Source organism: Phocoena phocoena, chromosome 2 (genome assembly GCF_963924675.1).
Source record: "Phocoena phocoena chromosome 2, mPhoPho1.1, whole genome shotgun sequence".
Taxonomy (NCBI): domain Eukaryota; kingdom Metazoa; phylum Chordata; class Mammalia; order Artiodactyla; family Phocoenidae; genus Phocoena; species Phocoena phocoena.
The window spans coordinates 1,235,504-1,262,709 of record NC_089220.1 but is presented as its reverse complement, the minus strand read 5'-3'; the positions used below and the strand labels follow the sequence as shown (position 1 = coordinate 1,262,709).

Here is a 27,206-nt window from a genome sequence, read left to right as displayed (position 1 = left end):
ATGGCGCGCGCGGCGGGGCGCGAGCGGCGGCTCCTGGCCATCTACACCGGAGGCACCATCGGCATGCGGAGCGAGCGCGGCGGTGAGTGGGTGCCGGCGCCCGGGCACCGCGGGTGGGGTGGGGGTCGTCCGCTCGCCCTTTGGCCTGTCGGGGGTCGCCAGGCCCCGCGGGGCCGCGCACCTGACCCCGCCGCTCCCGGTGGGCGGTCAGCCCGCCCGGGGGCACAGCCTCTCCCCCGCGCTGTCGTCGGCTCCTCCCGGGGCCGAGCCTCGACCACCGTGGCGTCTGTCTGAGCGCCCTACCCCGCACAGACAAGCCGGTGGGCAGGTGTTCAGAGTCTGCCGAGGCCCCTCACTGGGGACCACCGAGCGGCTGCAAGGCGACCCCAGCCGTTCCCCGCTGTTCCCGGCCCGGGCTCGGCCGGGCAGCGGGCACCAGACACCTTTGGGAAGTGTTCACGTGCACGAGCAGTCCGGGCAGGTTGGGCGTTTCGTTTCTCTGCCCCTGGGACGTTGGCCTGAGTGGGTCCTCGAGGCAGTGACTGCTGGGCCGGGCGCTGAGCTCTGCGGGCCACTGGGGCAGGGGTGCCCCCAGGCCGGGCAGAGCACCTTCGGGCAGGGACCGGGTTTGGGGAGCCTGGGGCCCCGCAGGAGTGGGAAGAGGACTGTACACACCTCCAGAATGTTCCAGCGCTCCCGGGAGAGCGGACACTGTCTGTGCCCTCCACACAGGCCCCCCGGGCTCCCTCCCTGGCCCCAGGTGCCTGTCCGGGCTGTCCTCACACCTGGCCCTGGAGTGTCCCCCTACTCGGATCGTCTGCCAGCTCCATGGCGGGGGACGTGCCAGAGCTGCCCCGTGCTAACAGGACGGTCGCCTTTGCCCTTGGTCCTGGGGCCACTTCCCCAGCGCCCCCTCCTGGCCACCGTTTCCACTGAAGCAGCTATGCAGATGCCACTAGCACTTTCTTGCTCCAGCAACTGCTTCTGGGTCCTCTGGGCCTGTTCGTGCCACCCACCGACACTGGCTGCCAATTCGCAGACGTCTCTTGAGGCCCACTCCGTGCTGGGCCCCAGGACTCAGACCCCCAAAGAGCCCTGTCCTGGAGGCGCTCAGGGATGGAGAGCATGGTTTCCACACCCCCTCACACCCTCCCCCCCCAAGTTACTCCCCCCGGGCTGCTGGGGAGTCTGCCCTGTGCTGCCCCAGGGCTGGGGCAGAGGGCGGGGAGTGGCTGGCCCTGTCTGCATCCCTGGACTGTCTGGGGCCCTGGCCCACCCCTGTCGCTGCCCCTCCAGGCTTGGCACCTGGCCAACTGTGATCGCTGAGATTCCATTGAGCTCTCCTCATTGTTCTCCAGGGTCCAGGCTGCAGGCACAAGGTGGACTCTGACCTGGATCCCACCTGCACTGCGTCGTGTCCCCTCACAGCCCCCCACCTCCCCGGGGCCCCTTAGGCTCACTCTCCCAGGCACTGCATTTTCCAGAGAGGATGTAAACTCCCACGTCTGGAAGGTGACCTGGAGACTGACTCTAGAAAGACGGGGTGTGGTGGGAGCGCCTTTCAGACAGGCAGGAGTCATCCACGAGACCTCAGGACAGCACCCCAGGCTGGGGACGGAGCCAGATGGATGGAGGAGCCAGGCCTGGGCCCGGTGGGCCGCCGTGCTCTGCCGGCCTCTGCCCTCTCTGAGCCCAGCTGGGGGCTGGGGGGACGCAGACACTCCAGGCCCTTCCTGCCCGGGGAATTCTGATCCGGAGGGCGGAGGGCATCAATGATTAACTCGCCTGGCACTGCTGATATGGGCTCCGGCCCACGAGGGGGTGGTGAGGGGCGGCCACAGCAAAGCTGTTTGGATTGTCGCTGTTGGGAGCCCTTCTGCACCTGCTGGTAAACAGTGGCCTGCAGGGCACTCGGCGCCCCACACGTGAGCTCTGCCAAAGGTCAGGATGGTGACGGGAGGGCAGAGGCCGTGGCAGCTAGGGACGCCCGTCACCCATCCCCTCTCTGAGTTTGGGGAAGATGTCACTGGTCAAGGGACATCGTGAATCCCAAATCAGCCAATCACCCCAAGCCCAAGGCCGAGCTGCGTCACGGCTGAGGAGCCCTGACGCCCTGAGCGTCCCTCGTGGGCCTGGCTCCTGGCGGGCGTAGCAGGGTGAGTAGAGCCTCGGAGCCTGGCAGCTGAAGGCGCCAGGACATCCCAGGAGGCCACCGGAGGGCCTGGCAGCCAAGCCGCATCCGGAGGGGTGATGTCCATGGCTTCTTGCGCCCTTGGCCTAGACCCCCTTCCTGAGCGAGTTGCCACACGTTCACGAGCTCACTGTTTTATAGCCTGAGCTGTGCTGGGACGGCCCTTACAGATGAGTGGGTCTCGTGGAGCCGCTGCCAGTGACAGCTCCCGGCCTGCACGGCCTGGGGACAAGGCCCGGGCAGGGCGGCTTCTGCTTCTGTAGGGCCTGAAGCTTGGGGGCCCGTGCTAAGAAAGAGACTACCATTTACAAAATCGGAATTAGATGAGAAAGCAGGTGTTTGTTGTTTGTTGGTTTCGTTGTTGTTAGTTTTTTCGGCCGCACCACGCAGCACGTGGGATCTCAGTTCCCCGACCCGGGCTCGAACCCGTGCCCGCTGCGGTGGACGTCTTAACCACTGGATTGCCAGGGAAGTCCCCTTGTGTTTGTTTTTTTGGGGGGGGACAGGTGTTTATTTAGAACGACGCAGGAAATCACAACAAACTGCTAGTTCTGAAAAGCCAAGAACATTACAAATCCCAGAAAAATATGTTCTGTCCGCTGACTTCTGAGTCTCCTCAGGGCTGTTTTCCCCACACCTTTGGCTGATCGGTGTAATGACGTGTCGGCAGAATTTTGCACAGAGCGAATAGCACAGAAGGAGAGTTTAGCCTTCTCTTCGGCTGGTTTTGCCTGTCCACCCACACGCTCCCCAGGCGGGGATACCAGGGTCTGGGCCGCGTGGGGCTGGCTCGCTGGCCCTGCACCTTCCTGCCGCCCCGAGGCGTGGGGTGTCCCCGGAAGCCAGTGTCCCACCGTCCACTAGCAATAGCCTCGCTCTGGGTGGAGGTGACCGTGCACATCACCTGCCCCGTCAGTGGATCCCAGGTTTACATGGACACCCCAGTGCCACCCACTGGGAGGGCAGCTAGCGTGAAGAGGGGCGTGCGGGCTTCCTGCGGCTGCCCTGACCCGTGGCCACAAACGGGGGCCTAGAGCAGCAGACGCATCTCTCGGGAGATGCTCCATCACTGCAGGCCGGTGTGTTCGTGTCTCTGCTCTGTCCCTACACAGCCTTCTCTGGGTGTCAACTCTCTTCTGTCTCTGTCTTACAAGGATGTGAGTGGTGGCACTCGGCACCCACCCGCATAAGCCAGCATCATCTCATCATCTCAGGACCCTAACTCAATCACGGCCTCAAAAACTTTGCATTTCAGGTCCTGGGGGTCAGGAGGGGACACCTTTTGGGGCCTGACGCGGAAGGGTGGGTGGCTCTGAGACTCCCTCAATGCCCAGGGTTTGGAGTTCAGGCCTCCTTGCTGTCAGGGCTGGCGAGTCCAGACCTTTGTGGAGGCAGGTGTGTGTCCTGGTCACACTTCAGGCATCTCGGGAGGGTGGCCGGGCTGGCAGTCACGCACGGATGTCCCCTCTGTCTACTGAGCGCCGTCACTCCTGCAGCAAAGCATATGGAGCCCCTAAAGGGCGCTTCCTGGGTTGGGGGGCTGTTCAAGGTGCTCCCCCTTGGGTCTCCTTCTCTGGCTGGGGAGACGGCACCACGAACATCCTTGGGCCAAGGCAACTGTGTTTACTGGGGGTTGGCAAGAGCTGGGCCTGGGATTTACTTGGGACAGTTTATTACGCGGCAGCAGGAGACTGATACAACGGGCAAAGGGTGAAGGCTGGGAGCAGTGTTGTCGCCCAGGGTGACCACTGACCCTGGTCCTGAAGGTCTTACATGTTTCAGCCTAGGGTGCTTCCCGAGGGGGAACCCTGCTGTTCTCGCCTCTGTGTCCAGGTGTTCGACATAGCCAGGCGTGTGGGAGACGCCCAACAGAACCTCAGTGAGGGGTGCATATGCCCAGAGAAGTTTAGCCGACTTGACCAAGGTCACGGAGCTTGCAGGGAGCAGGGTGGGGCAAAAAGCCAGGGCCCCAGTGCAAAGATTCTTCTGGGAGCCTTTGCTGCGGAGTTGTTTGTTTCCAGGAAACACTTGTGACTTCTCAGGGTTTTCTTAGAACACACACCATTTCTGCCCAGTGCCTCCTTAGATGCATGTTTCTGGACATGGAGGCTGCAGGCAGAGGGCCTGGGCTGGACCCTGAAGGTGTCACACACAGTCCAGGTAGGGAGAAACGGTAACAGGGAGCGTGTGGGAATGGCACCGGCATCTGGACATCAAGGAGGGCTTCCTGGAAGTGGTATCCTGAGCTGGGATGAAGCACCTGCTGGGTGAGAAGCGGAAAGGAGTAGAGGACTTCCAGGCAGAGCCAACGGCGTGTCCACGGGCAGAGCGGTGTGGACGTTCTGGGAAGTGGGGGAAGAAGAGTGGGCACATGTGTCCGAGTTGTGAGAGGGCCAGGGCCCCCTGAGCCTCGGTGGCGGAGCCCTGGGGCTGTCTGGGTGAGAGTAGCAGTCCCGACACTGGGCAGCTGCCCATCCTCGCCAGGGCCCGGGGCAGCTGCAGGCCCGTCTGCCCAGCCTCTGACTTCCCTGAGGGCCAGCTCCCAGCCCCCCACCCCTGCTGCCCGGCCCCCAGTGAGGAGGGAGGGGCCGGTGGTGGAGGGTGTGTGTGGAGGGGGCGGTACTGGTGGTGGCTACCGGCCTCTGACCCCGCCTCCCTGCCCCACCCCGCCTGCAGTGCTCGTCCCTGGCAAGGGCCTGGCCGCCGTTCTGAGGACACTGCCCATGTTCCACGATGAGGGGCATGCCCAGGCCTGTGGCCTCCCCGAGGACACCTTAGTGCTGCCGTGAGTGTCGGCTCCTCGGGGGTCCCGGGCAGGGACGATGGCCAGCTGTCATGGGCTGGGGGGTATCCTGAGACTGGCGCCTGCCAGGCTGTGGCTTCTCAGTGTGTCCATGGCGAGCTGCTAGAGGATGCTGTCCCCACGGGAGCCACTTCCATGGCTCTAGAACTGACTACAGCCCCCTTTCAAGTGAGCCCTGTGGGGACTGAAGCCCATAGGAGAGGCAAGGGCTGGCCCCAGGTGCCCCGCCTTGTGAAGGTCCCTCTGTTTCCCAGCTCGTGGCCCAGGCTGTCCGCTGCTCTTCGCTGCTGGCCGGCTGAGCGGGGAGTTGCCCTCCCGGTCACTGACCTCCCTCCTGCCAGCAGCCCTCCTCCCAGGGTCGTCCTGGCTCACCGAGGGGAGGGGACACTGCTCTGGAGCAACCTGGCCTGGCCTGTCCTTGGCCCCTCCCGGGACCACGGTCCTTGCTCCTGGGGCCTCGAGTGGAAGGGAGCCGGTGGGGATGCAGAGCCCACGGCCACGGCCCTGGGTGCGGGGGCCTGGCTGGGCAGAAGGGAACGGGGCCGCCGAGCGAGCAGGCAGGCGGGCGCAGAGTGCGAGCCTGCTGTCCACCTCCTGCAGGCCTGCCAGCCCCACCTGCCCCGACCAGAGGGTCATGTACACGGTGCTGGAGTGCCAGCCTCTCTTCGACTCCAGTGACATGACCATCACTGAGTGGGTTCAGATCGCCCAGACCATTGAGGTGAGGTGACGGGGGAGTGTGGGCGGGGCTGGGGCCAGGAGCCAAGTGGGCCGCACCTCAGCTGCAAGGCTCCCAAGGCCCTTTTACCTGCACCCGTGAGGGTGGGCATCGAGGGGCCCCATTTCTCACCTTCCTCCCTTAAGAAAGCCCGCTCCCCACAGAGAGGCTTGTCGCACAGCCTGCCCCTTCCTGGCTGCAGGGCGCTGGCCCCAGTTCCACACTTGTCCCGTTCTGCTGGGGCAGGACGGCTTCCGGGGCCTCACGCCTCTCACGGTGAGCGCCCGGGACCGCGTGCGGCCCTGGGCCCGGCCCTTGTGTCTCTGAATGCCCGCAGCCGTGCTCTGGGGCAGTCTCCCTGCTCTGTGGCCAGCAGCATTCTACAGTTGGGGCCCGACCGCTTCTCTGAACGCCTAGGGCCGCTGTCCTGGCCGCAGAGGCCAGCCATGCGCAGATTCACTGTGTGGCCAGCAGAGGGCGCCCCAGCCCGCCACGTGGCTCGGCTACCCTGCAGCTACGGGCCCAGCCTGGCTTGGTCTTTCAGTGGGCCGCGAGAGATGGTCCCCTGAGGTCCCCTTGCCTCCCGGGACCGTGCCCCTCGCAACCACAACCCAGGCCAGCTGCCCACTGAGGCCCAGACTTGGCTGCCCGCTAGGAGGTGGTGGCCGGGGCTGCATCCCTGCAGAGGTGGCCTGTGTGCCTGGAGGCACCTTCCCCATGTCCGCCTGTGGGCATCCTTTCCACCTCCCACATCGCAGCCGGCTCCCAGCACTGGCTGTGCCTCGTGTCCGCACCTGGCCCTCCCGCTGGACCGAGAGGCTGGCGGATTTGCTCACCCCTCAGCCCCTGCTGCCCCAGGGGCAGTGGTCACTGAGCAAGGGGCCCTCCAGGAGCACCGAGCTGACCAGTGTGCTCGGAAGCCCAGGCCGGGCATTGCACGGGGCAGACCTTCCCACCCCCAGATAAGAGTGTTCAGAGACCCCGACCTGAGTTCTCCCATGGGTTAGGGGTGTCACGGGGAGGCCCGAGGGGACGGGAGGAGGCTGTCCTGGGCGCGAGGAGAGCACGGGCGCCGGGACTCCAGGCAGAAGCTCCATTTCCAGTGCGCTTCCCCGGCCAGCGGTGACCCGGGTCCCACTGGCACCTCTCCGGGTCCTTCCAGCTGTATGTGGGGCCCTTACCTTCCTTTTCCTGGTGGCCCCGAAGGCCAGGCCTGCCTGAGCTTGCCGCCCCTCCTGCAGAGACACTACGGGCAGTACCATGGCTTTGTGGTCATCCATGGCACCGACACCATGGCCTTCGCCGCCTCCGTGCTCTCCTTCATGCTGGAAAACCTGCAGAAAACCGTCATCCTCACTGGTGCCCAGGTAACAACCCGGGCTGCCCAGTGGGCACAAGGTCCGGGCCTTCCTGAGGCCACAGGGCAGTTCAGCGCTGCTGGGGGCCCAGGTGGGTCCCCGGGCTCCTTGCTCGGTCCGGCAGCTCCCCGAGCTGGTTCCTGCTCTGCCTGAGCCGGCCAGCGCTGGTCAGTGCCCTGGTCCTGCCTGGTGCCAGCCCTGCCACCCTGGGGGTGGGTCCACAGCCTGCTGCCGGCCTTGTCCAGCTGCCCTCCTTTTGTCGCTGTCATCCTCTTCCCACTGTGGTTCCCACCGCTGCCATCCCTGGGCACCTGGGCGCATGCTACCCCCTCCTCTCTCACCCTGACCCAGCACAACCCCCAAAGCCAACAGGTGGAATATTCTAGAAGACTGCTGGATTTGAAGGGGGGTGGTGGGGGAAGCCTGGACCCCTGTCAGGGCCTGCGTCAGAGGCTGCCTGCGGTGGCGTCACGGGGCCAGCCCTCCCCAAGGCCCTGGAGAGCCTTCCCTGGGGTCAGAGGTCGGGAAATCCCGTTGCCAGGTGCTGACCCGGCTGCCTGCCCTGCTCTGTCCATGGTCCCCGCGGGTGTCACAGTGGGGCGGCCCCACTCAGGGGAGGCCCAGGGCCGCACCGCACACACCCCATTGCTGCCGAGCACGTCCCACTCGGAGCTTGAGTGGAGGGATGGGGTGCAGGCTGACCCTGGCCCTTCCCAGACCCTCCTGAGCCCCTGGGTGTAGGTCGCCATCAGGCCTCTGCCAAGGGACGAAGGGGAGGGTTTTGAGCACTGCCGGCCCCGGGGAAGGATCACGCACCCCCGCGCCGGCCCTGACGAAGCGTCCCTGTTATAACGCAGGGGAGACTGAGGCTCAAGGCGCGGGGCTGCTGGCCCACTGCCACACCCCTTCTGAGGACCCAGGACTGTGGCCCCAGGCCAGGGCTCATCCTCTGGAGGCCCTGCGCCCACCCCTGCCCAGCCGGCCCGTCTGCACACCCCTTTGTTGCCTTCCTGGGCAGGAGGGGTGGGGATCTGGGTACGGGTCAGCGTCAGCCCCGGGGGCACCGGCCCTCACGTAGACACGGGAGCAGGACTGGGACCTGGTGCTCGGAGGTCCCGCGTGAGGCTTCTGGCTGTCGCGTCCACCCACGGTCAGCCCTTGGCCACCCGGTCCAGAACTGGCCGGGGCAGTGAGGGAGCAGGGCCTCTGTGCCCCGGGGCCAGGGAGCTGGGCTGGGCAGTGGCGGGTCCCTGGGCAGGAGCCCATCCGGCCGGCCTCCGGCAGCGGGCACTGGGGCCTGCGGGGAGCAGAGGGCGCTGGGGTGCAGGCCAGGCTGGCATGGCCAGCAGGTGCAGCTCCCCGAGCAGCGGTCCCCACCGACCCGAGCCTGCCTGCCCCCTCTCCTGGACCCCTGCCCGGGCTCCGCACTGGCTCCCTCCTACACTGCCCGAGCCTCAGCCCCTCTCCTCTCCGTGGCCTCTCCTCCAGGTGCCCATCCACGCCCTGTGGAACGACGGCCGTGAGAACCTGCTGGGTGCCCTGCTGCTGGCTGGCCAGTATGTGATCCCCGAGGTACCTCCTCCTGCCTCCTTCCTGCGGCTCCTGGGAACCCAGGCCCGTGGCTCGGGGTGTGGTGCTCAGGGGGACACACGGGGGCGCGTCTGGAAGGGTTTAAAGATCTGTCTTTCCCCTTGAACGTGAAGTACACCGTAGAGAAAATGGGAAAATAGAGAAGGCGGCAGGAGACGGTCACTGCCTCTCACCCCCCGAGACGTCTGCTGCTGGCAGTGTGGTGGATCTCTCCGGGTCACGTGCATATATATGTGGTTTACGTATATTTGTCTCATGCCTATGATATGGTGTATGTTTGTTTACACCACGTGCATATGTACGTGTGCACGTTCCCATCTGTAGGTTGTACTGGTTTTGGAGCGGGCTCTTTTTCCTCTTCATCTCTCCTGGTCACGTGGTGACACAGGGAGGCATTTACAAGATCCCCCCTCACATCTCAGGGGACGGGGAGAGGAGCCCTGGGAGGGGTCGCCCGCCCTGGGGAGGGGCTTCATGGAACGCCGTCAGGGCCTGTCTCACTGCCGAGGTGCCCAGCCCGCCCCACGGGAACAGCTCCTGAGCGGGGTGGGGGCTCCCCGGCGCTGAGCTGCTCCCCGCCCCCCGCAGGTCTGCCTGTTCTTCCAGAACCAGCTGTTTCGGGGCAACCGAGTGACCAAGGTGGACACACGCAGGTTTGCGGCCTTCTGCTCCCCCAACCTGCCCCCTCTGGCCACCGTGGGCGCTGATGTCACAAGTAAGTGAGCAGGGGTCACGTCGTGCAGGGAGCTGCTGTGGGGACTGTGCGGGGCCTCCTGGGTGGGAGCGCACGGCTCGGGGTTCTGCCCTGGGCTGCGGAGAAGCCGGGGGCCGGGGGGCGCTGCTCAGAGTGGGGAGGCCCCAGCAGGTAACCCCGGCTCGGAGCCGGGGGGCCATCCCGGGAGGGGCCACGTGGCCCCAGGCCCAGGAGTCCCTCAGTGACGGTCAGTGGCTCTGCCACTCGCCTCGGCCTCCCGGGGACGTGGTTCTGGTAGCGCGACCTCGTCCTGGGGACTTTCAGGGATGTTTCAGGCTGCCCAGCCCCCATCGTGGGGTTGCCCGACGCTTCCCGTGGGTGGTGGACCCTGAGCCCTCCCCCCCGGGGACCCCGACGCCGGCCCTGGTGAGGAGCCGTCTCCAGCCCAGTCCTCGGCGAGCGCTGTGGGGTTGGTGCTCAGGCCTCACCCGACTCAGCCACCCTCATGGCCGTGGAGACTCTGTCCACCCAGGATGTCCGCTCTCCTGTGTGTCTCCGGGGACCCCCGCCCCCGCTCTGGGTCCGCCGTGGGCATGGCCAGCCCCTCCGCGAGGCGGCGTGACGGCTTCGCTCCGGTGGCCTTGCTGTCCGCCTGGTCCCTGCCGTCTACATGTTGCCCCCTCGCCCCCTGCACCGTGTCTCCTCCTGTGCCTTTGAGACGTGGGCATCCAAGCGTGGTGGCGGGCAGGACCTCTGCCAGGCGGTTGTGGGGCTACAGCAGGAGGAGGGAAGGACCATGCAAGGAGGCATTGTGGCCTCGAGCCCTGACTTCATTCTGGGGGCCTTACCCTGCATTTCCCTCCCCCTGCCCACCCACCCTGCTTGCCGGAGCGGCCTGGGGGTTGGTAAGGCCCAGAACGGTCAGTGCATCTAAGGTGTGTATAGCACGCCCGGGTTCTCGGGGCCGGAGTCAGGAAGGCTTCCTGGAGGAGGTGGCCCATGTGCTGGTACTGGCAGATGGATCGCTTCCTTGCTGTGGTGGGCAGTGGCGCTCAGCCCCTCCTGCCCCGGTGCCAGCCAGCCGAGGAAGGAGGAGTGGGCGGGAAGGAGGGGGCGGCCGCTGTGCAGGCCTCCCTCCCCCGTGGGGGCTGAGTCACACCTTCTCTGGGGCTCAGAGGGGAGCTCCCAGGACGCAGCCCACTGGCAGGTGCGGAGTTCACCCTGGATCCCCAGGCCCCTACCTGTGCCACGCCAAGCCCGCGCCGGTCTTGAGGTGCAGGGCACACTGGTGTGGGCTGGGCTGGCCGGCTGGCCGGGTGCGGGGCTAAGGCTGGCCCCGAGAGGAGAGGCCGCCCTTGGACCCCCAAGCCCGTGATCCCAGGAGGATTGTGTCCCCCCAGCCAGGGTGCCCGTGTGGTGTGTGAGGGTCCCGGGCTGGTCCCGGCACCTGGTGCTGAGAAACACCAGCCTCTGCCCGGGGTGTGCCCGGCGGGGCCCCTGGGGAGGCGGGGAGCTGGGGGCTGCCACCAGCACTGGGGCGGCCGGCGCCCTCTCACTGCTTTTTGTTGCGTCTTCCCTCCCCTCTGTGAGGCTGTCACAGACGAGGGGCTCGGGGCTCGGGGGGGGAGCTGTGCCGGGCAAGGAGGGGTACACAGCGGGGGGTGGGTGCTGGCACCGCCCTTCCCCGAGTGGGTGAGGCACGTGCGGTCACACCGGAGCCCCAGGTTCTCGCTGTGCAGAAGCCCTGGCCCCAGGGAGGGGGAGTCGGGCCGACAGGCTCGGGCCAGCGGGGTCCCAGCAGCTGAAGGGGACGCGGGACCCAGTGTCCCCTGTGCACGTGCGCTCCGCTGCGTGGCCCTGCAGTGGCAGTGTTAGGACCGAGCAGGGACGGTGGTCCTCACACCACCTTCCCTCCTCTCGGCCCCTCTGCGCATGGGGACAGCGGTCCCCTGGTGTCCAGTAGGCCCAGGTGGAAGGACTTGGGGTCCCATGGACTCTGAGGGGGATGGGCTGGCCGGGCAGGGCGGCGTGGGCCTGCTCTGTCTCCGTAAACCCCCCTCTGCAGCCGTAACTCCTGGCTGGTGGCCTCGCTCCCACCCGCCGCCGTCTTATCTGCTCGCCCAGCTGGGGCCGGGGCCCGAAATTGAAGGACGCCTCTCGCTGCTGACGGATGCTGCGGCCGCCCTCCTCCCAAGCCCATCCCCCAGAGCCCCCGCGTCTCCCACACTCCCAGCTCCCTGTGAAAGGGCAGCACGTGTCTGGAACATTCCTCAGTTTACTATCATATGAGAATCGCTCTGGTGGAAACAGCAGGAGGCCCGCAGGCTTGCACCCCCCTCCACGGGACCGGGTTGGTGGAGGAGCCCTGGGCGGGGGCCCTGGAGCCCGCATTCCCCTCCGGGCTCTGCACCTGACTCTGGGCAGCCTTGGGCAAGGCCCTTTCCCTCCCTGGGCCTCAGTTTCCCTGGGCTGGACAATGGGGCCTCCTTGGTACCTGCTCCCTCAGCCCGGCCTCTGCCTGCTCGAGGCTGCCATGTGCGAGGGGCTGAGAGAATGGGACCCTGGGCTCAGCGCCGGGCTCCTGAGGGTCGAAGGCCAGGCCTGCCGCCCAGATGCCTGCCCCCTGCCCATGGCTGGAGCAGAAGGCCTGGGAGGCCTTTGGTCCCCGCAGAGCAGCAGCCTTTAGACCCACGGAGAGGCTGATCCCCTGGGGAGTTCTCGGCATGGCAGGCACTGACCCCACGGAACTGCCCCCTTCACGCTCCACGGGGCTTAGGAGCCGCCCTGGGCGTGGAGAGCGGGCTGGGCTCACGTTAGGCCTCTGAGACTTCAGCGTGAATGAGATGGAGGCTTTCTTTCCCCAAAGGTTAGGGGTCCAGAAGACTCGTTCATTCATTCATTCACTGACTTGCTGGGCCGTGGGTCAGGTCGGTGCCCAGTAAGGGGCTCGTGAGGCTTGCTGGTCAGAGGATGCCGCCCTGACTGCTCCTGGGACCCAGGATTGCAGGTTCCTGGTGATCCCCCAGCTCTGCCCCGTGTGCTGTGCTTCTTGCTGTTGCCCGTGGCGTGCCCTCTGCCTGGAAGGCCCTTCCTCCACCTGCCCTTCCCCTCTCCTGCACTGGCGTGGCCTGCTGGGCTCTGGAGGCCTCTGTCCCTGCAGGGTCCTCTTCGCCCCCTGAAGCCCACGCCTGCCACGGGGGCTGGCTCAGGCTGGAGCTGCGCCCCTCGCCTGAGCGAGCTGGGAGAGGGGGCAGGGGACGGGACTCCGGAGGCACCAGACAGAGGCCGGGGGGTCCGGGGAGGCTGGGCCGGGACCGTGGCCTGCAGATGGCCGGAAGGTGTGCATTCGGCCCCTCTGTCCTCACAGTCAACCGGGAGCTGGTGCGGAAGGTCCGTGGGCAGGGCCGGCTGGTGGTGCACGGCAGCATGGAGCGCGACGTGGGCCTGCTGCGCCTCTACCCCGGGATCCCCGCCACCCTGGTAGGGACCCCGGCTCAGCCCCCACGGTGCCTGCCTCCTGTACCCCCTCCCCTCCCCACCTTCGTGTCACTGGGACCTGCACCCCCTCCGCTGCCTTCTCAGCCCGTTCACCTTATTTGTGACCTGGGCTTGTCCCCGGGGACGTCACAGCACCGGGTTCCGAGGGCTCCTCTGAGGCTGAGGGAGTGTGGCCCTGGACTCTGCTCTTTCTTGTGGCCGCTCTGGTGGTCCCTGCCGTCCACCCCTTGGCCACCAGCTGTTCCTGGGGCGGACACAGCGCCTGCCTCCGTCCTGCCCAGTGAGTCAGGCCCAGATGCTGGGCTGCCAGTTGGATGGAGGGGTCTTGGGTAAAAGCGTCTCTGGGCATCTCTGGCACTGAGTGCGGGGCTGCAGGGGCTCAGAACACGCTTGCTTAAGTGCTGTGACCGGCGGGGCACTGCAGCCCCCTCTTCTACCCTACACACGTGGCTTCCCAGGTGTGTCGCTATACCTGGGGTGGCCTGGCATCGGGCTGCCTTTAACCTCTGGGCCACAGTCTGTGAACTGGAGCCTGCTCCCCTCCCAGGGCGCTGGGGACAGACGGGGCAGAGCCGCGTTGGGACCAGAAGGGTTTTGCTGGAGGCGCGCTCCAGTGAGGGCTGCCCTCGAAGATGAGGGTCGTCCCAGGGGCTGGCGGCTGGATCCCACGCACGGGTCTCACGTCGTATAGTAGCCAGAGGCCACTGCACGAGGCTGCCATCTTAAGTGGGGCCTAGCTGCACAGGCTCCTTCTGGGAAAGCATGCCGGCCTGTGAAGTCTTTCTAGAACATGCCGTAGCTGGGGGAGCGCAGAGCCATAAGCTGCGCCGAGCTCAGGCGGGGGGATGGGACCCCCAGGGCTTCGCTCGACGGGGACTTCTGGGCTGTCGGGGCAGGGCCTGCTGCTGGTGACCTAGTCTCCAGCGGCAGCGGGTCCTGGTCTCCAGTCTCCCCGTTCCCGGGTATCTGCCAGCAACAGGTCTGCGCTCACCTTTGGCCTCTACCTGGAGAAGCAGAGGGAGCCGATGGCCGTTCTGAAAGGCTCTGATGGGGGCACAGCCAGAGGGCTGGACGCCTGCTGCACAGGCCAGCAGCTTGGCCTCTGGGCTCCCCCCGTGTAGCAGGTTCAGGGACAGACAGGGCTCAGCCCTGGGGCCTCTGTGCTGACACGGGGCATGGCTGAGCTGGGCAACAGGTGTCCCCGCAGGGTGGACTCTGAGGGGACCATCCTTGTTCGAGGTAAACCCCAGGCCCTGTCCTCTTCTTCTTCTTTTTTTTTTAAATTAATTAATTAATCTTTGCCTGTGTCGGGTCTTCGTTGCTGCACGTGGGCTTTCTCTAGTTGTGGCGAGCGGGGGCGGCTCTTCGTTGCGGTGTGTGGGCTTCTCATTGCGGTGGCTTCTCTTGTTGCAGAGCATGGGTTCTAGGAGCGCGGGCTTCAGTAGTTGTGGCACTGCGGGCTCAGTAGTTGTGGCACACGGGCTTAGTTGCTCCACAGCATGTTGGATCTTCCCGGACCGGGGCTCGAACCTGTGTTCCCTGCACTGGCAGGTGAACTCTTAACCACTGCGCCACCAGGGAAGCCCCCGTCCTCTGTCTTCCGAGTGGAGCCTTGCAGCCTTGTGGGATGTGCGGACAGCACCCTGGCTTAAGCAGAACCCTGCATGTGTGTTTAGCTGCAGGGCCCTTTCCCCACACACTGGCTTGCTGGGAGCATCACCTGTTGTGTGTCAGACGGGGCAGAGCTTTGGACCGGATGGAGGGGCCAGGGGCTGGGAGGGGCGGTGTGGTGGCCCAGCTGGGATGGGGGGCCCTTCACTCCGTGAGACCTTTGATGGCCCTTTCTCATCTCCAGCTGGCTCCTTGTGACCTCTGACCCATTTCCACGGTGTTTGTGGCCTTAACACTTAGAAGGGGACAAGGTTCCCTTTGGGGGGATGTGTTGGGGAGCGTGGCGGGCACCGAGGGTGCAGGGCCAGCCTGTTGGTCCCCATTGCTGGAGCAGGAAGCCAGGCCCCTCACCCTCGCCTCTTGGCCCCCGCAGGTCCGGGTCTTCCTGCAACCCCCCCTAAAGGGCGTGGTCATGGAAACCTTCGGATCGGGAAACGGGCCCACCAAGCCCGACCTGCTTCAGGAGCTGCGGGTGGCAGCTGAGCGAGGCCTAGTCATCGTCAACTGCACCCACTGCCTTCAGGGCGCCGTCACCTCGGACTATGGCGCTGGCACGGTGGGGCGGGGACACCGAGGCCTTGGGAGGGAGGGCAGGGGCAAGTCCGGCTGTGACCCCGTGCCCCATCGTCCGCCGGTGCCTCCGTTCCTGCAGGCCCTGGCGGGAGCCGGCACCATCTCAGGCTCCGACATGACATCGGAGGCGGCCCTGGCCAAGCTGTCGTATGTGCTTGGCCTGCCGGGGCTGAGCCTGGATGGCAGGAAGGAGGTGCGTGCCCCTCCGGCTGGGGACCCGGGCCCGCACTGGCGGGCGGTGGGGCCCAGTCCGGGGGATGTGTGCCTGGGTTTGGAAGGGGGGCGAGGACGGGGGGCTCCCCCGAACGGTTGCCACCCCCAAGCCCGGGCACTGCCTGTCCACACCTCGAGGAGCCCCAGGTCTGGCTTGGGCTCAGGATCCCCAAACTGCTCCCAGGGTGTCCCCTCCCTCTTGCTTTTCAGGCTGGCCTCAGACACGGCTGTCCCCGGGCCCTGGGGCTGGGCAGAGGCCACAGGGGTCTGGGGAGACCCTGGGCCGGAGGGCTGGCGGGTGGGGCCGGCCTGGTGTGGGGATCTGCCTGGGGTTAGGCTCTGGCCTCAGGCATGGAGCCCGAGGGAGGAGTTGCAGGCCCTGGGCAGCCCTCTCCCGGGGCCTGGGGTGCCTGGCCTGCGAGGTTGGTCTGGGCTGCTGGGCCCGGGCCCTGATGGAGCTGGCCCGGCTCTCCGTGTGCCCCCCCTGGCAGCTGCTGGCCAGGGACCTGCGCGGGGAGATGACGCTGCCTGCCGTGGACGAGCTCCGGCCCTCTCTGCGGGGCAGCACGCCGGGCCGCGGGGTTGCCCGGCTCCTTAGTCTGAGCCAGGTATTGTCCAGCGTGGGCGAGGGGGTCTGGGCGGTGGGTCCCTGAGGGATGGGCTCCCGCCCGCTGGCATTTTGGTGCCAGGAGCAGAAAACCACCAGGCACGAACTGGTTCTGGGCTCGGGGCCACAGTGGGGAGGGTTTGCAGGGACTCGTGGGCCAGTGTGTGGGAAGGGGCCAGGCAGTCGAGAGGGGCCCTTGCAGCGTGCACACGGTACTCAGAACGTGGCCGCTCACCCGGTGGGCAGCCGGGCCGGGCCTGCTGGCCCTGCTGCAGGGCCGCCTCGCGAGGGGGGCGCTCTCAGGCAGCATGGGCGCTCCGTCCGTCCTGCTGCTGGCGGGAGAGAGGTGTCTGCTCTGGGGTCTCCCCGGGAAGAGGGGCCAGGCTTGGAGCTCCTTCCCCTTCTCAGCCAGGGTGCCCAGGCCCAGGAAGGGACCGAGGACTTGCTTTAGGGCCTGGGATCTGAGATTTAAGCTGGGCCAGGCTCACGGGGGTGACTGGGGCCTCCTGGTGCCCCACCTTACCACTACCCCCGGCACTGGCCTCTGGGAGAAGTGTCCAGACCTGGTGCGCCTGGCAGGAGATGGGCACTGTGTCCCGTTGCTGACCCGGGTCACACCACGTGCCTCAGTTTCCCCTCTGCAGAGTGAGGGCGGGAGAGTGGAGAGTGGCGGGAACTTAACCTGCTTGCCAGGGATGGGCAGCAGCCAGACGTGTGCGGCCTGTCGTCACAGTGGATGCCTCGGGCCTTAATGACTCCAGGTCTCAGGCCCTGCCATGGTGCCTGGCGCGGGGATGCCTACGGGGGCCTCTGATGGGACCCCCAGCCGTCTGGCACCTTGGGGAGCTGTTAGGTGACCCATGGAATTCCCAGCACGGGGTCCAGGCGTCCCTTCCTGCTGGGGAGGGCCAGGCACCCCTTCCCACCCTCCCCCAGGCAGGTGCCCTATGAGTTACCCCTGCCTCCTGGCCCGCAGGAGAGGCAGGCGAGGACGTGGGTCTCAGCGGGCGGGTGGCAGGCCCCGGTCACACAGCTGATGGGACAGAGCCAGGTGGTGGCCTGTGTCCTGCCTGGACTTTGCTCCCAGGGCTGGGGGTCCCGAGTAGGCCTCGGATGTGGTGCCTAGCCCCTTCCTTTTACCATGTTGAGCCTTGAGGGGGCGCTGGACCCCATCCTGGGACTCACTGCCGGCACGGTGTGTGGGCCAGCAGGGTTCCCACGGGCCCTGCGCCCCACCTCTGCCCACCTGTCCCCCTGCTCCTGGCCCTGCCCACTCCTGGGGGCGGTGAGGACCCCAGGAAGCGGCAGGGGTCCCAAGGTGCTGTGGCGCCCCCTCACCCCAGGAGGCTGAGGACGTGCGAGATGCCCTGGCACCCAGCCTGGCCTGCGCCGCGGCCCACGCCGGCGACCTGGAGGCCCTGCAGGCGCTTGCAGAGCTGGTGAGACCCCTGCCCGTCCTCGGGGACCAGCTGCAGCTGCACCAGGCCCCGGGGGGTGGGGCGCTGCGCAGATGTGGGCAGGACTGCCTGTCCCGGGGCTTGCTCGCCTCCCTGCAGCCGAGGGGGGCACGTGGCTGTGTCAGGCCCCCCTTGGGTGCACCCCGACCCTGTCCCTTCCCTGTGGCCTACCTGGCCCTGTCCAGCCTCCCCTCAGTGGGTGGTGATCCCTTGCACCGCCCCAGGGCAGTGACCTGAGCCTGGAGGACTTTGGTGGTCAAACTCCTCTGCACTCGGCTGCCCGAGGGGGCCAGGCTGGGGTGGTCACCATGCTGCTGCAGAGAGGGCTGGACGTGAACGCACGGGACAAGGATGGCCTCAGCCCGCTGCTGCTGGCCGTGAGGGGCAGGTACTGGGCTGGGGGGGGCGGGCGCTGTGGCAGATGTGCGGGCAGGGGTGCCGTGTGGGGCAGGGCCTGGACAGGAATGCCTCAGAGGGGGCCTTCAGTGTGCCTGTGGTCACACAGCATCCCCAGGCAAAGCCAGGTGGGACCAAGGACGCCTGCTTCCTGGAGCCTCGCCCACCTCCAGCTGGGCCCTAGGCACTAGCGGTGACCTTGCCAGGTGTGAACAGGGCCCAGACCGGGAGGACTGACTCTGGGCAGGGTGGTCAGGGAGGGCTTCCTGGAGGTGACCACCAAGCTGAGCCAGGCAGGCCCGGCAAGACCCTGGCACGGAATTTCTAGAAAAGAAAAACGCTTACAGAGCACAAGGGGTCTCATTTGTGTTCCCTCCATCCTCCACCTGAGGGGCTGGGGGTGGGGCAAGGGGAGAAACCCCCAACCCAGCACTGGGATGGAGCAGGTACAGAGCAGGTGACATAGAGCCAGACGTTGGGCTGGGTGAGCACAGGTCCCCAAGGGGGCAGGCTCAGCATGCATGCTAGTGGGGGGGGTCCCCCAAGCTGGCCCCATCCAACATACCCTGGCTTTTTAGGGCAGGGCCCCAGCCTGGGTTTTTTGGGGCCTCCGCCCAAGTGGAGAGTTGCAGAGCTCTTGCTGAGGCCCGAGGGCCCTGGGCAGTCATTGTGGGCACCTGACGTCTGGTTCCTTCTAAGGAGGAGCAGAGGCCCCCTGCCCTGCAGCCAAGGCCAGAGGCTGGGGCCCCCTGGAGGGGCCACCCTGTGTGCTCACCTGTGACGTGCACTGCAGGCTGGGGCGGCGGCACCTTGCAGGGCAGGTTGTGTGAGGATCGACGTGAAGGAAAACACACGAGCTGGTGGTCACCACCCGGGAGCCGGGGTCACAGGCTCTGACCCCTTCCCTTGGGGTTGGGCCTGGCGGGCGGGCAGCCAGCCAGCCGAGGCCGGAGGAGCAGGCATCGGGGCTGGTGAACACCTGTACCCGTGTCCTCTGCTGGGGTGGCTGTCTCCTTGCCCTCCCAGGCCCGCCTGGCATCTCTCCGAGGGGCAGGCCTCTCTTGCTCTGACGGACAGTTGGAATTCATGGCGGATGGGCACGTGTGGGGCCTGGTAGCCACTTGGCCCTGCATTCTAGGGGCTTACGTTGCTCCGAGGCCTGGAACTTTCTGGGAAGACCTAGGGGCAGGGGCGGGACCTCTCTCCCACCTGTTTCCCCGTCCCCTGCCCGGCAGCTGGGAGGGGCATCACATACGTGTGTGTGTGAGAGTGTGTGTGTGAGCGCACTGGTGAGCACGGGTGTGAGGGTGTGTCTGGGACACGGGGATCACAGGCCTTGCTTTCCATCTCTTGTAGTCTTGCTGTTTCCGAATGCAGAGCTGGTCTCGGTTTAGCGTCTGCCACAGGCCCCGGTCCCTCCCCAGGGGCTCTCGGCCTGCAGGACCCTGGGTTATTTCTGGGGGTCACATGAGTCTTATGGAGAGCCCGGGCCACCAGACCGCTCGGCTCAGTCCTGGGCCAGGGCGCCTCACCCTTGGGGCAGTGGGCAGTGGGGAGCCCCTCCCTCCCGGCCTCCTGGGAGCATCAAAGGGTTCTCAGGACAGGCAGGGGACCGAGGGGGAGGGCTGCACGTGGGGCGTGCCCATGGCGCCCAGGCCGGGTGATCTGGCTGGAGACTGCAGCTCACACTTGGGTGTGGGTGGCAGCACGGTGAGCTCACCCCGTCCTGGTCCCACCCGCTCGTCCCCAGCTGCTGTCACGGCAGCTCCCTTGCCTCCCGAACCGGTCTCCCGGCTCACCCCCCGGCGGGCCCTGCTGTGCCCTGGAGGGGCTGGCCTCACCCTGGAGGGCTCCGGGGGGGGTGGGGGGGCCCCACTCTCCTCCCCAGCTCCCTAAAAGTGGGGTGACCATGCAGTTGATGGTACACCCCCAAACTCGGGGCTCTGTGCTCTCTGTTCCTGGGCTCGGAGCAGGTGCCTCGACACCCACAGGCCTCTGGGCCCTGCTCCGGGCCGGCCTGACGCCCATGTTCTTCCGTCAATGTCTCATGCCCACCCCGTCCCCAAGGGCAGACTACCGGCCCAAGGGATTCCGTTTTCCCAGACTCGGCCCTGGCGGGTGTGAGCTGGGCAGGGAGGCTCCTCCAGTGTGGGCCGTCCGAAGGTGCCCAGAGCGGGGCCTCGGGGCCTTTGGCGGGGGTGCTGCGGACGGAGGTGCTGCATAGCCAGGGCTGACTGACCACCCTCCCGGCGTGGGTCTGGGTGCCGGGGACCGAGGTGCGGTGGCCCTGGTCTGGGGAGGGCGGGTTCCTGGTCTTGGGCACAGGACAAGGCCCTGCTGGCGTCTCGCAGAGGCTGCGGCGGGCAGGCGGTCACCGCGCTGTTTCTCACGCAGGCATCAGGCGGTCATTGGGCTGCTGCGGGCGGCTGGGGCCTGCCTGTCCCCCCAGGAGCTGGAGGACTCGGGGACAGAGCTCTGCAGGTGAGGGTCGCAGGCGTACCTGCGCTTCCCGGGACGTGGGCTTCAGAGGGGGGAGAGCCCATCGTGCACCAGCTGGGCCCTTGGAGCACTTGAGGGTGGGGTTTGTTCCTAGAAGAGGGAGCAGTCCAGCAAGGGGGTGCGTGTGAGCGTGTGCGTGCGTGTGTGTGGGTAGAGGAGGGCCGTGGAGGGGTCGGCTGGGAGGGTGCCTGGGTGTGGGCTCGGGGGAGCCTGGGCTGCGTTTGGGGAGGTTGGGGGCACGGGGTGGGGGCAGGGCAGTCGGCAGCTCTCACGCGTGGCCGTGCTCCCCCGTGGGGAGGACACCAAGGCCCAGCAGCTGCCCTGCCCCGGTCGGCGTTCGGCTGCCAGCTGCCAGCAGGACTCGGACCTCAGCCACTCTGAGTGACCACCAGGCAGACCTGGGGAGGCTGAGGCCCGGGAGGGGTGGTGGTAGGCTGGGCTGGGGGCAGGCCCAGGGCTGCCAGCCTCCGCTCCTTCCTCCGTCCCTGGGACCCTCCCCGTGGCGCTGCAGATGTTCTGTCGCTGGCTCCCCCCCACCCAGCCCTGCCCACCAGCCCCTCCTGTGTCCAGCCCGGGCTGCCCTGGGCAGGTCTGAGGCCTCGAGGAGGGGAGGGGCCGAGGGGGGGCAGGCTGGGGGCCGGAAGCACCTTGGAAGTCAGAGCCCCCAGGCGTGGGCTGGGTGACAAGGGCGGTGTCTTAGACCTTGGCTGCTGTGGTGTGAGGAGGGGTGGCTGCCTGCTCTCCAGGAAGAGGACCTGAATCTCTGGCCCCCTCGTCCCCACCGGCCAGCATCCCCCCACCCCCGAGCCTTGGAGGCCCCCGTCCTAGACACAGTGGGGTGCAGAGAGCCCACTGGCCCCAGCCTCAGCCCCTCCCTCCCTGGAGTGCAGCGTCACTGGGGGGCCGAATCCTGCTGGCTGACCTGCCTCTTCTCGGCACCGACAGGGCTAAGGCGGGCGGGGCTGGGGGGTCTCAGATGTGCGGGATGGTGGCGGGGCCCAGGCGGGGAGGGTCTTGGCTCTGAAGGGACTTCTGAGGTGACTTGGTTCAGAGCTGCACCCCAGGTGGGCCTCGATGGCTCCGTTGACAGATGGGGAAACAGGCAGAGGGGGGATGCGGCAGCCAGCTCCCACGGGAGTGGGTCATCTGACCTGAGCTGCTTGGCTGGATTTGTGGGGGGCCCTTGGCCAGCTCTTCCAGGAGGTGAGTGTGTGTGGGAACCAGCGCGAGAGGCCTGCAGGCAAATCTGGGGGCGGGGCGGGTGGTGGCACTGTCAGCGTGATTCACCTCAGGGATGACCCGGCGCCGCTTCGGGGGCTGCTGCTGCCATTTCCTGACCCAGAGGGAGTCCCTAGGGCCCCGTTGGGGGATGGCCCTTCTGCCCGGCAGTCCTGGCCAGCACACCTGGCTTGGACCCCTTCCCTGCCTGGTCCCAGGGTGAGAGCAAAGGGAGGATGCAGACGGCCCCACGAGGGCCCGGGAGGTGCGCTGTGAGTCCCCCGCCACCTCCCTAGGGCAGGCAGGCCCAGGCCCCCTCCTAGCCAGGAAACCCCCATGCGGCCTGCCTCTGTGGGCCCCGCCAGGGAGAGCTGTGTCGTGAAATATGAAACTGGCGGGCGGCACTCAGCCGGTGGGGTGTGTGTGGTGTGCATCCTCACGCGTGTGCCTTCGTGTGTGCACCCTTGACCTGAGTCCCAGTCACCCCTGCTGGGTGAAACCAGACTCCAGGCCGTCAGCTGGCCCGCAGCGACTCCTGCGCTCCTGCCCCAGGGCTCGGGCACTGCTGGGTCAGCTGTTTGGGGCTGGCTTTGCAAAAGTGCCGGTGGGCAGATGGACGTGTGCCCGGTGGTCTCTGACGCTCCCCGTCCTCCACTCCCCCTCCCAGGCTGGCATGCAGGGCAGACTGTGAAGGCCTGCGGGCATGGTGGCAGGCAGGGGCCGACCTGAGGCAGCCGGGCTATGATGGGCGCAGCGCCCTGCATGTCGTGAGTGCCACCAGTGCCCTCTGAGGCCACCTCATCCAGGAAGGCCCCCCTGACAGCTTCATTGGCTCCCGCTTCCCAAATGCCCAACTCCTGCTCTCCGGGTGGATGCACTTCATATGCGGGAACCACAGGGGTGGGAGGGCTGTCCCTTTTCCTGTCCCAGGTTCCCTCCCAGGGCCGAGACCTGTGGGGACAAGGGCAACGGAGGAGTCATGGGGTCCTTGGTGCACGGGTGGGAGGGCAGCCTGGTGGGCCACTGGGGGTGGGAGGCGGGGTTCAGGGCCAGGTTGCTGGTCCGAATCCCTGAGGCAGCCCCTCCCGCGTTCCCCTTCATCCACCCTGCAGGCAGAGGCAGCTGGGAAGCTGGAAGTGGTGGCCCTTCTGCAGAGCCTTCAGGGTGGGGTTGGTGACCAGGCCCTGGGCCCAGTAAGTCCCCCACCCCCCTGTGGGGTTGGACCTGGTGGGGACTGTGTCCTGGGGACAGAGCCGGTCTAAGTCAGTGGGGCCTGCAGAGCCCCTCCTGTGGGTGGGGTGCACCCTCTGTGGCAAGCTGCAAACTGCCTGGAGGGAGGGCCAACCCCAGACCCCCTGCTTCCGTCCTGTCAGGCCGCCCCATAGCGCACCCTGCCCCATGGCGCACCCTGCCGCGGCACTGGAGGCCCCAGCCATGGTCAAGAAGCTCCCCGAGCCTGGAGGGGGCCTGCCCGCCCTGCCCCGCCCCACCAGGACCAGCACCCACTGGGCTGGGTGGGCCAGGTTCCAGCTGACTCCTCACCCCCACCCCATCAGCTGGCCTTCCGGGAAACTCCAGGCTGGTTGGGTTTGCTCAGGTCCTTGGGTCCCTCCCCTGTGAAAGGCTGCTTCCCACTGACAGGTGCCCGGGCTTGTTTGTCTGCTCTGCCCCCATACAGTACCTGGGCCTCCCCTCCTCTAGAGACCTCCCGTTGTCAGGAAGTGCTGCCTGGTGTCTACCCTGAAGCTGTCTTGCTGCAGCGTGAGCCATTCCTTCCTGTTGAGACCTGCCGGAAGGATGACGGCAGCCCCCCCCCACCCCGGCTCTGACTGTGCTGTGTGCCCCCTGCCCCTGCCCCCGTCCTCGCTGCTGGAGCTGCTTCCCATCCTGTTGGCAGAATGCAGCCTAAAGGTCTTTGTTGGGTAGAGTGGCAATAAAATCTCTCCGAGGGCCATTCCCTCCCGAGATCCCCAAAGCCCGGCTCCAGTGGGTGTGTCTGGGTCCCAGGACCGTGGGTATGTGTGTGGGGTGTCAGGCCCCAGGCTCTGGGTCAAAGGGCCGTGTCTTCAGCATCCTGGGGGTGAGGGGCGCTCCGCCAATCCTTCCCAAGGCGCCAGGAGTGAGTGTGAGCCCCTGGGTGGGGTGGGCAGGCTGTTCCCTCCCCAGACAGCCTCTGCCCCACCTCCTCTCCTCCCAGACCTCCTCTTGAAGCTTGGGGTCACCTCCTCCAGGCAGCCCCCACCCACATCGTCTTCTGCCGAACTCTCCTCATGGAGACCATCTCTCTGTCTCTCCCGGTGCCCCTCGTCCGTCCTTCACAGGGGCCTCTGCGGTGTGCCGGCCCCTTGGCCCCATTCATTGCAGCCCCTGATCTGCCGGTAGCGCGGGACCTGCTGCCTCTTATGAGCCAGGCCCGTCCTGGGGAGCCTGGGTGGGTGGGAGCGCCCTGCTGTGCGCAGGTGTGGGATGGGCAGGGCAGGCCCGGGCCTGGTGGGTGTGGCTCTCTGAGGCCAGTGTCACTGCCTTACCAGAGGCCCTGCTGGGGTTGAAATCAGGTGTTTGGACCCACGGCCTGAACTGGAAGCACCGGAAGCAGTCCGGTGGGGCGACAAGGGCATGACCTTGGGCCTGGGCTGGCCTGAGGCCTCCCGCCCCCGCCCCGCCCCTGGCCCTGCTGGGCGTGAGGAGCCTCCCCGCTCCAGGTCCCCCACCACCTTGGCCCCTCGCTAACTGCCCCCATAAGGACTGCCTTCAATCTGTCCGTCTGGCCCCTGGGCTGGGGGCTCAGGAAGCCGCTGGGCCCAACCTGAGGGCGAGGGTGACCCTAAAGAGCTCTCCCTTGCACCCACCATGCAGCTTCTCCCAGAGGCGCTGGGCCGGGGGCGGCTCCGCCCGCACCCCCAGGCTTCTCAGCCCGGTTCCCAGGCCCGGGCTGGCAGCCTTCCAGATCTTGCCCAGACACGGGTATGCCTGGGCCTTGCACAAACAGGTGACACCACACGAGCGTGGTGGGGCCCCATACCCTGACGACAGCCCAGTGAGCGGGGGCCTGGGGGGAAGAGGGGCCCTGGGGCTCCAGAGCCGGGAGCCCCTGCAGTTGCCGGTGGGCTGGGACCCTCAGAAGGCCAGAGGGCGGCAGGACCATTGGACAAATACCTGGACAATTGGAGAGCACCTTCCGCATCCCACTGGCGGTACCCATCCCCACGTCCTCCGTGGCGCCCGGCACACAGCAGCTCACCAGACACAGCCAGCCCCTTTGGCTCTGCTGCCAAGGGACGGGGGACTGGATGGGGCAGAGCCTGTGCTCACGGCCACGCCACACTCAGCGCGTCTCCCAGGCCCCGCGGAGCCCAGATCGTGAGAGCTGCAGTGCCTCAAGTTACCCCACGTGGGCCCTCCCTCCCAGAAAGCCGGCCAGTGGAGGAGTGCCCACTGGAACCCGGTGTCCCAGGGCGAGAGCGCTCGCTGCACTGGCTTTTCCCCAAGTGGGTCATCGAGGGCAGGGGAGAGGCTTCTGCCAGCTCCCCTCCAGGCCCCCACTTCTCAGGCCCCTCCCCACACTTGGGGGATGCAGAGCCCCACGATGAGCGGCTCCTGGACTGGGCAGGTGTCCCAGGAAGCTCTGGAAAGTCTCAGACATCTGTCTGAAAAGTTCCCCAGGGCCATTCCTCAGAGAGTGGCCAAGTCGCAGCAGGGGAGTAAGGGGCCGCCCTCCTCGCCCCCAGCGCCGCGCAAGGCGGGGGCGGGGGGATAGCCCTGCGAATAACAAAGTTGAAGGGTCACCTGCCAGGCGCTAGCTTCCATCCCGCGACGCCCCCGGATGGGCACCAGCCCATCTTCCTTCCCACTCTACAGCTGAAGAAACTAAGGCCCAGGCCTGTGCTCAGGGTCCCAGGCGGGCACGTGGCAGAGCTGGGCTACCAGCCCGCCTGGCACTGCACCGGCCCCCTCACCTCTTGAAGGTAGTGCCACCGGGAGAGGTCGCCGGGCTGGTGGGAAATGCGGGAGTGAGGCGAGCTCGGCGAGGGCGGGGTACACGTGCAAGGCGCCCAGACCCCCTCGGGGTCTCGGAGGGGCCGGGGCTGCGTGGCTCGCACCCGGTGACTTCACTTGGGGTGGCGCTTCGGCTCCCAACAGCCCATCTCCTGTCCCTGGGATCCCAGGGTTATCGCTGGGAAACATCTCTCATTTAGGCCGTTATCCACGTTTACCCAGTGTCTTCTGTCCTTAGATTTCTCGGTCAGGGCCGCCCTCACCCCAGCTACAGGTCACACCTCAATACCTCCTGCTGCGAGTGGGGGCCCCAGGCACTGGTACTGGTCACCTCTTCCTCTCCACTCTTACCAGTCCCCTCTGGTGCCGGCGACGGTGGCAGTGTGGAGGGAGAGGTCTGCCCCGGACTGGGCTGTACCAGGGCCGAGAACAGGGGACAGGAGAGGTGGGCTCTTTCCGCCCATGCAGTGACGGGGGTGTGCGTGTGTGGGGGGTGGGGGTGGGGGGGCAGGAGCTCCCAAGCTCATTGTCTTGGTTACACACCTCTGTGCCCCCTCCCCCCAGTTCCTGCCCACACACACTGCCACTCAGGCCTGTGGACTCAGCAGAGATGTGGGGTGTGGAGTCCCAGCTCCACCATGGAGGGCCGTGTGACCTCTGAGAAGTCACTGCCTCTCTGAGCCTCAGTTTCCCCAACTGCAAATGGAAACGATGAAACCTTTGCTACTCACTTTACTGGGTGGTGGTGCAGGTAAACCACACACAGCATGTGTGACAAGGTCTAGAGGGTCCGTCACAACTCGGTGGCTGCGTCCCGACCTGGGACCAGCCTGGGCTCCCGAGCCCAGAGGACACGGGGGTGCAGCTGGTGGCGCGGCCTTGTGTGGCCACCCTGGACTTAGCCAAACGATGGTGACCACCACCCGCCGCCCCCCCCCCCCCACCCCCGGGCCGCACCAGTGGCTCAGGGTTTGGGCCGAGGACTTTAGGGGTCACCTCCCTCCAAATTTTCTCTTTCCTAAGGCTTGGACTCTGCCATTAGCCCCCAGTGGGCAGCTCTGCTGCTCCAACATGTCCAGGTGACTAAAGTGGGCAGGCCGGGGTGCACGGGGCTGCGGGGTGCCGGCCCAGGGCTCTGCCGGGCGTGGAGGGGACGGGGACAGGAATGTCGTGCCCTGGGCTCCCCTGCCGCCCAGGGTGGGGAGTGTGGGCGCAGGATGGGGCTTCCAGCGTGGGCTCTGAGGAGGGGTCCGGGCTGCCCTCCTTACCCTCTGGGAGGAGACAGGGTCTGAGAACCAGAAACCTGCCGGCGCGTCCTCACCCTCCCTCTAGTTTCACTTTCCATTTGTTCCCTTCCTCCCCTCTCCCACGAAGTTCCCTTTGAAGTGAGAAGGGACACGGATGGGCGTGTCCAGCCGGCCCTCCCGCCACCCATGGGCGGTACCCGGGTCCCGGGCTTCTGCCGGCTCCGGTCCTCACCTGGGCACCAATTCGGCTGCCGTCCCCACCTCCCCGCAGTGAGCCCTGGCGCCCCGGGTCCCTGGCGGGACGGTGCGGGTATGGTCCCCGGGCCCGGAGTGTGGACCCCAGGGGCGCTGGGGGCAGCGGGCCGGGCGGGGCCGGGAGGCCGGTGAGTCAGGGCCACCCCCGCGTGGGCGCGCCGAGCAGGTACCGGGGCCGCGGACGACCGGCCGCGCGACCTGCCGGCCCGGGAGCCGCCCCGC

General features: G+C 66.9%; 1 protein-coding gene across 1 annotated transcript; it reads left to right on the top strand.

Moving 5' to 3' along the window:
• Positions 1 to 23,322, top strand: ASPG (asparaginase). The gene is made up of 18 exons (XM_065870924.1): positions 1 to 113; positions 163 to 626; positions 733 to 840; positions 4,868 to 4,976; positions 5,595 to 5,715; positions 6,954 to 7,079; positions 8,559 to 8,642; positions 9,249 to 9,375; positions 12,722 to 12,834; positions 14,897 to 15,079; positions 15,176 to 15,289; positions 15,801 to 15,917; positions 17,260 to 17,355; positions 17,598 to 17,761; positions 20,164 to 20,250; positions 22,154 to 22,253; positions 22,599 to 22,679; positions 23,205 to 23,322. The coding sequence occupies exons 1-18, from the start codon at positions 1 to 3 to the stop codon at positions 23,313 to 23,315; spliced, it is 2,418 nt and encodes an 805-aa protein (XP_065726996.1). The 3' UTR covers positions 23,316 to 23,322.
• Positions 23,323 to 27,206: the final 3,884 nt, after the last annotated feature.

Coding starts and splice junctions, on each gene's coding strand:
- ASPG (XM_065870924.1), top strand. CDS start 1: ATGGCGCGCGCGGCGGGGCGCGAGCGGCGGCTCCTGGCCATCTACACC. Junction 17,762..20,163: donor CTGCTGGCCGTGAGGGGCAG/GTACTGGGCTGG, acceptor TTTCTCACGCAG/GCATCAGGCGGTCATTGGGC. Junction 20,251..22,153: donor TCGGGGACAGAGCTCTGCAG/GTGAGGGTCGCA, acceptor TCCCCCTCCCAG/GCTGGCATGCAGGGCAGACT.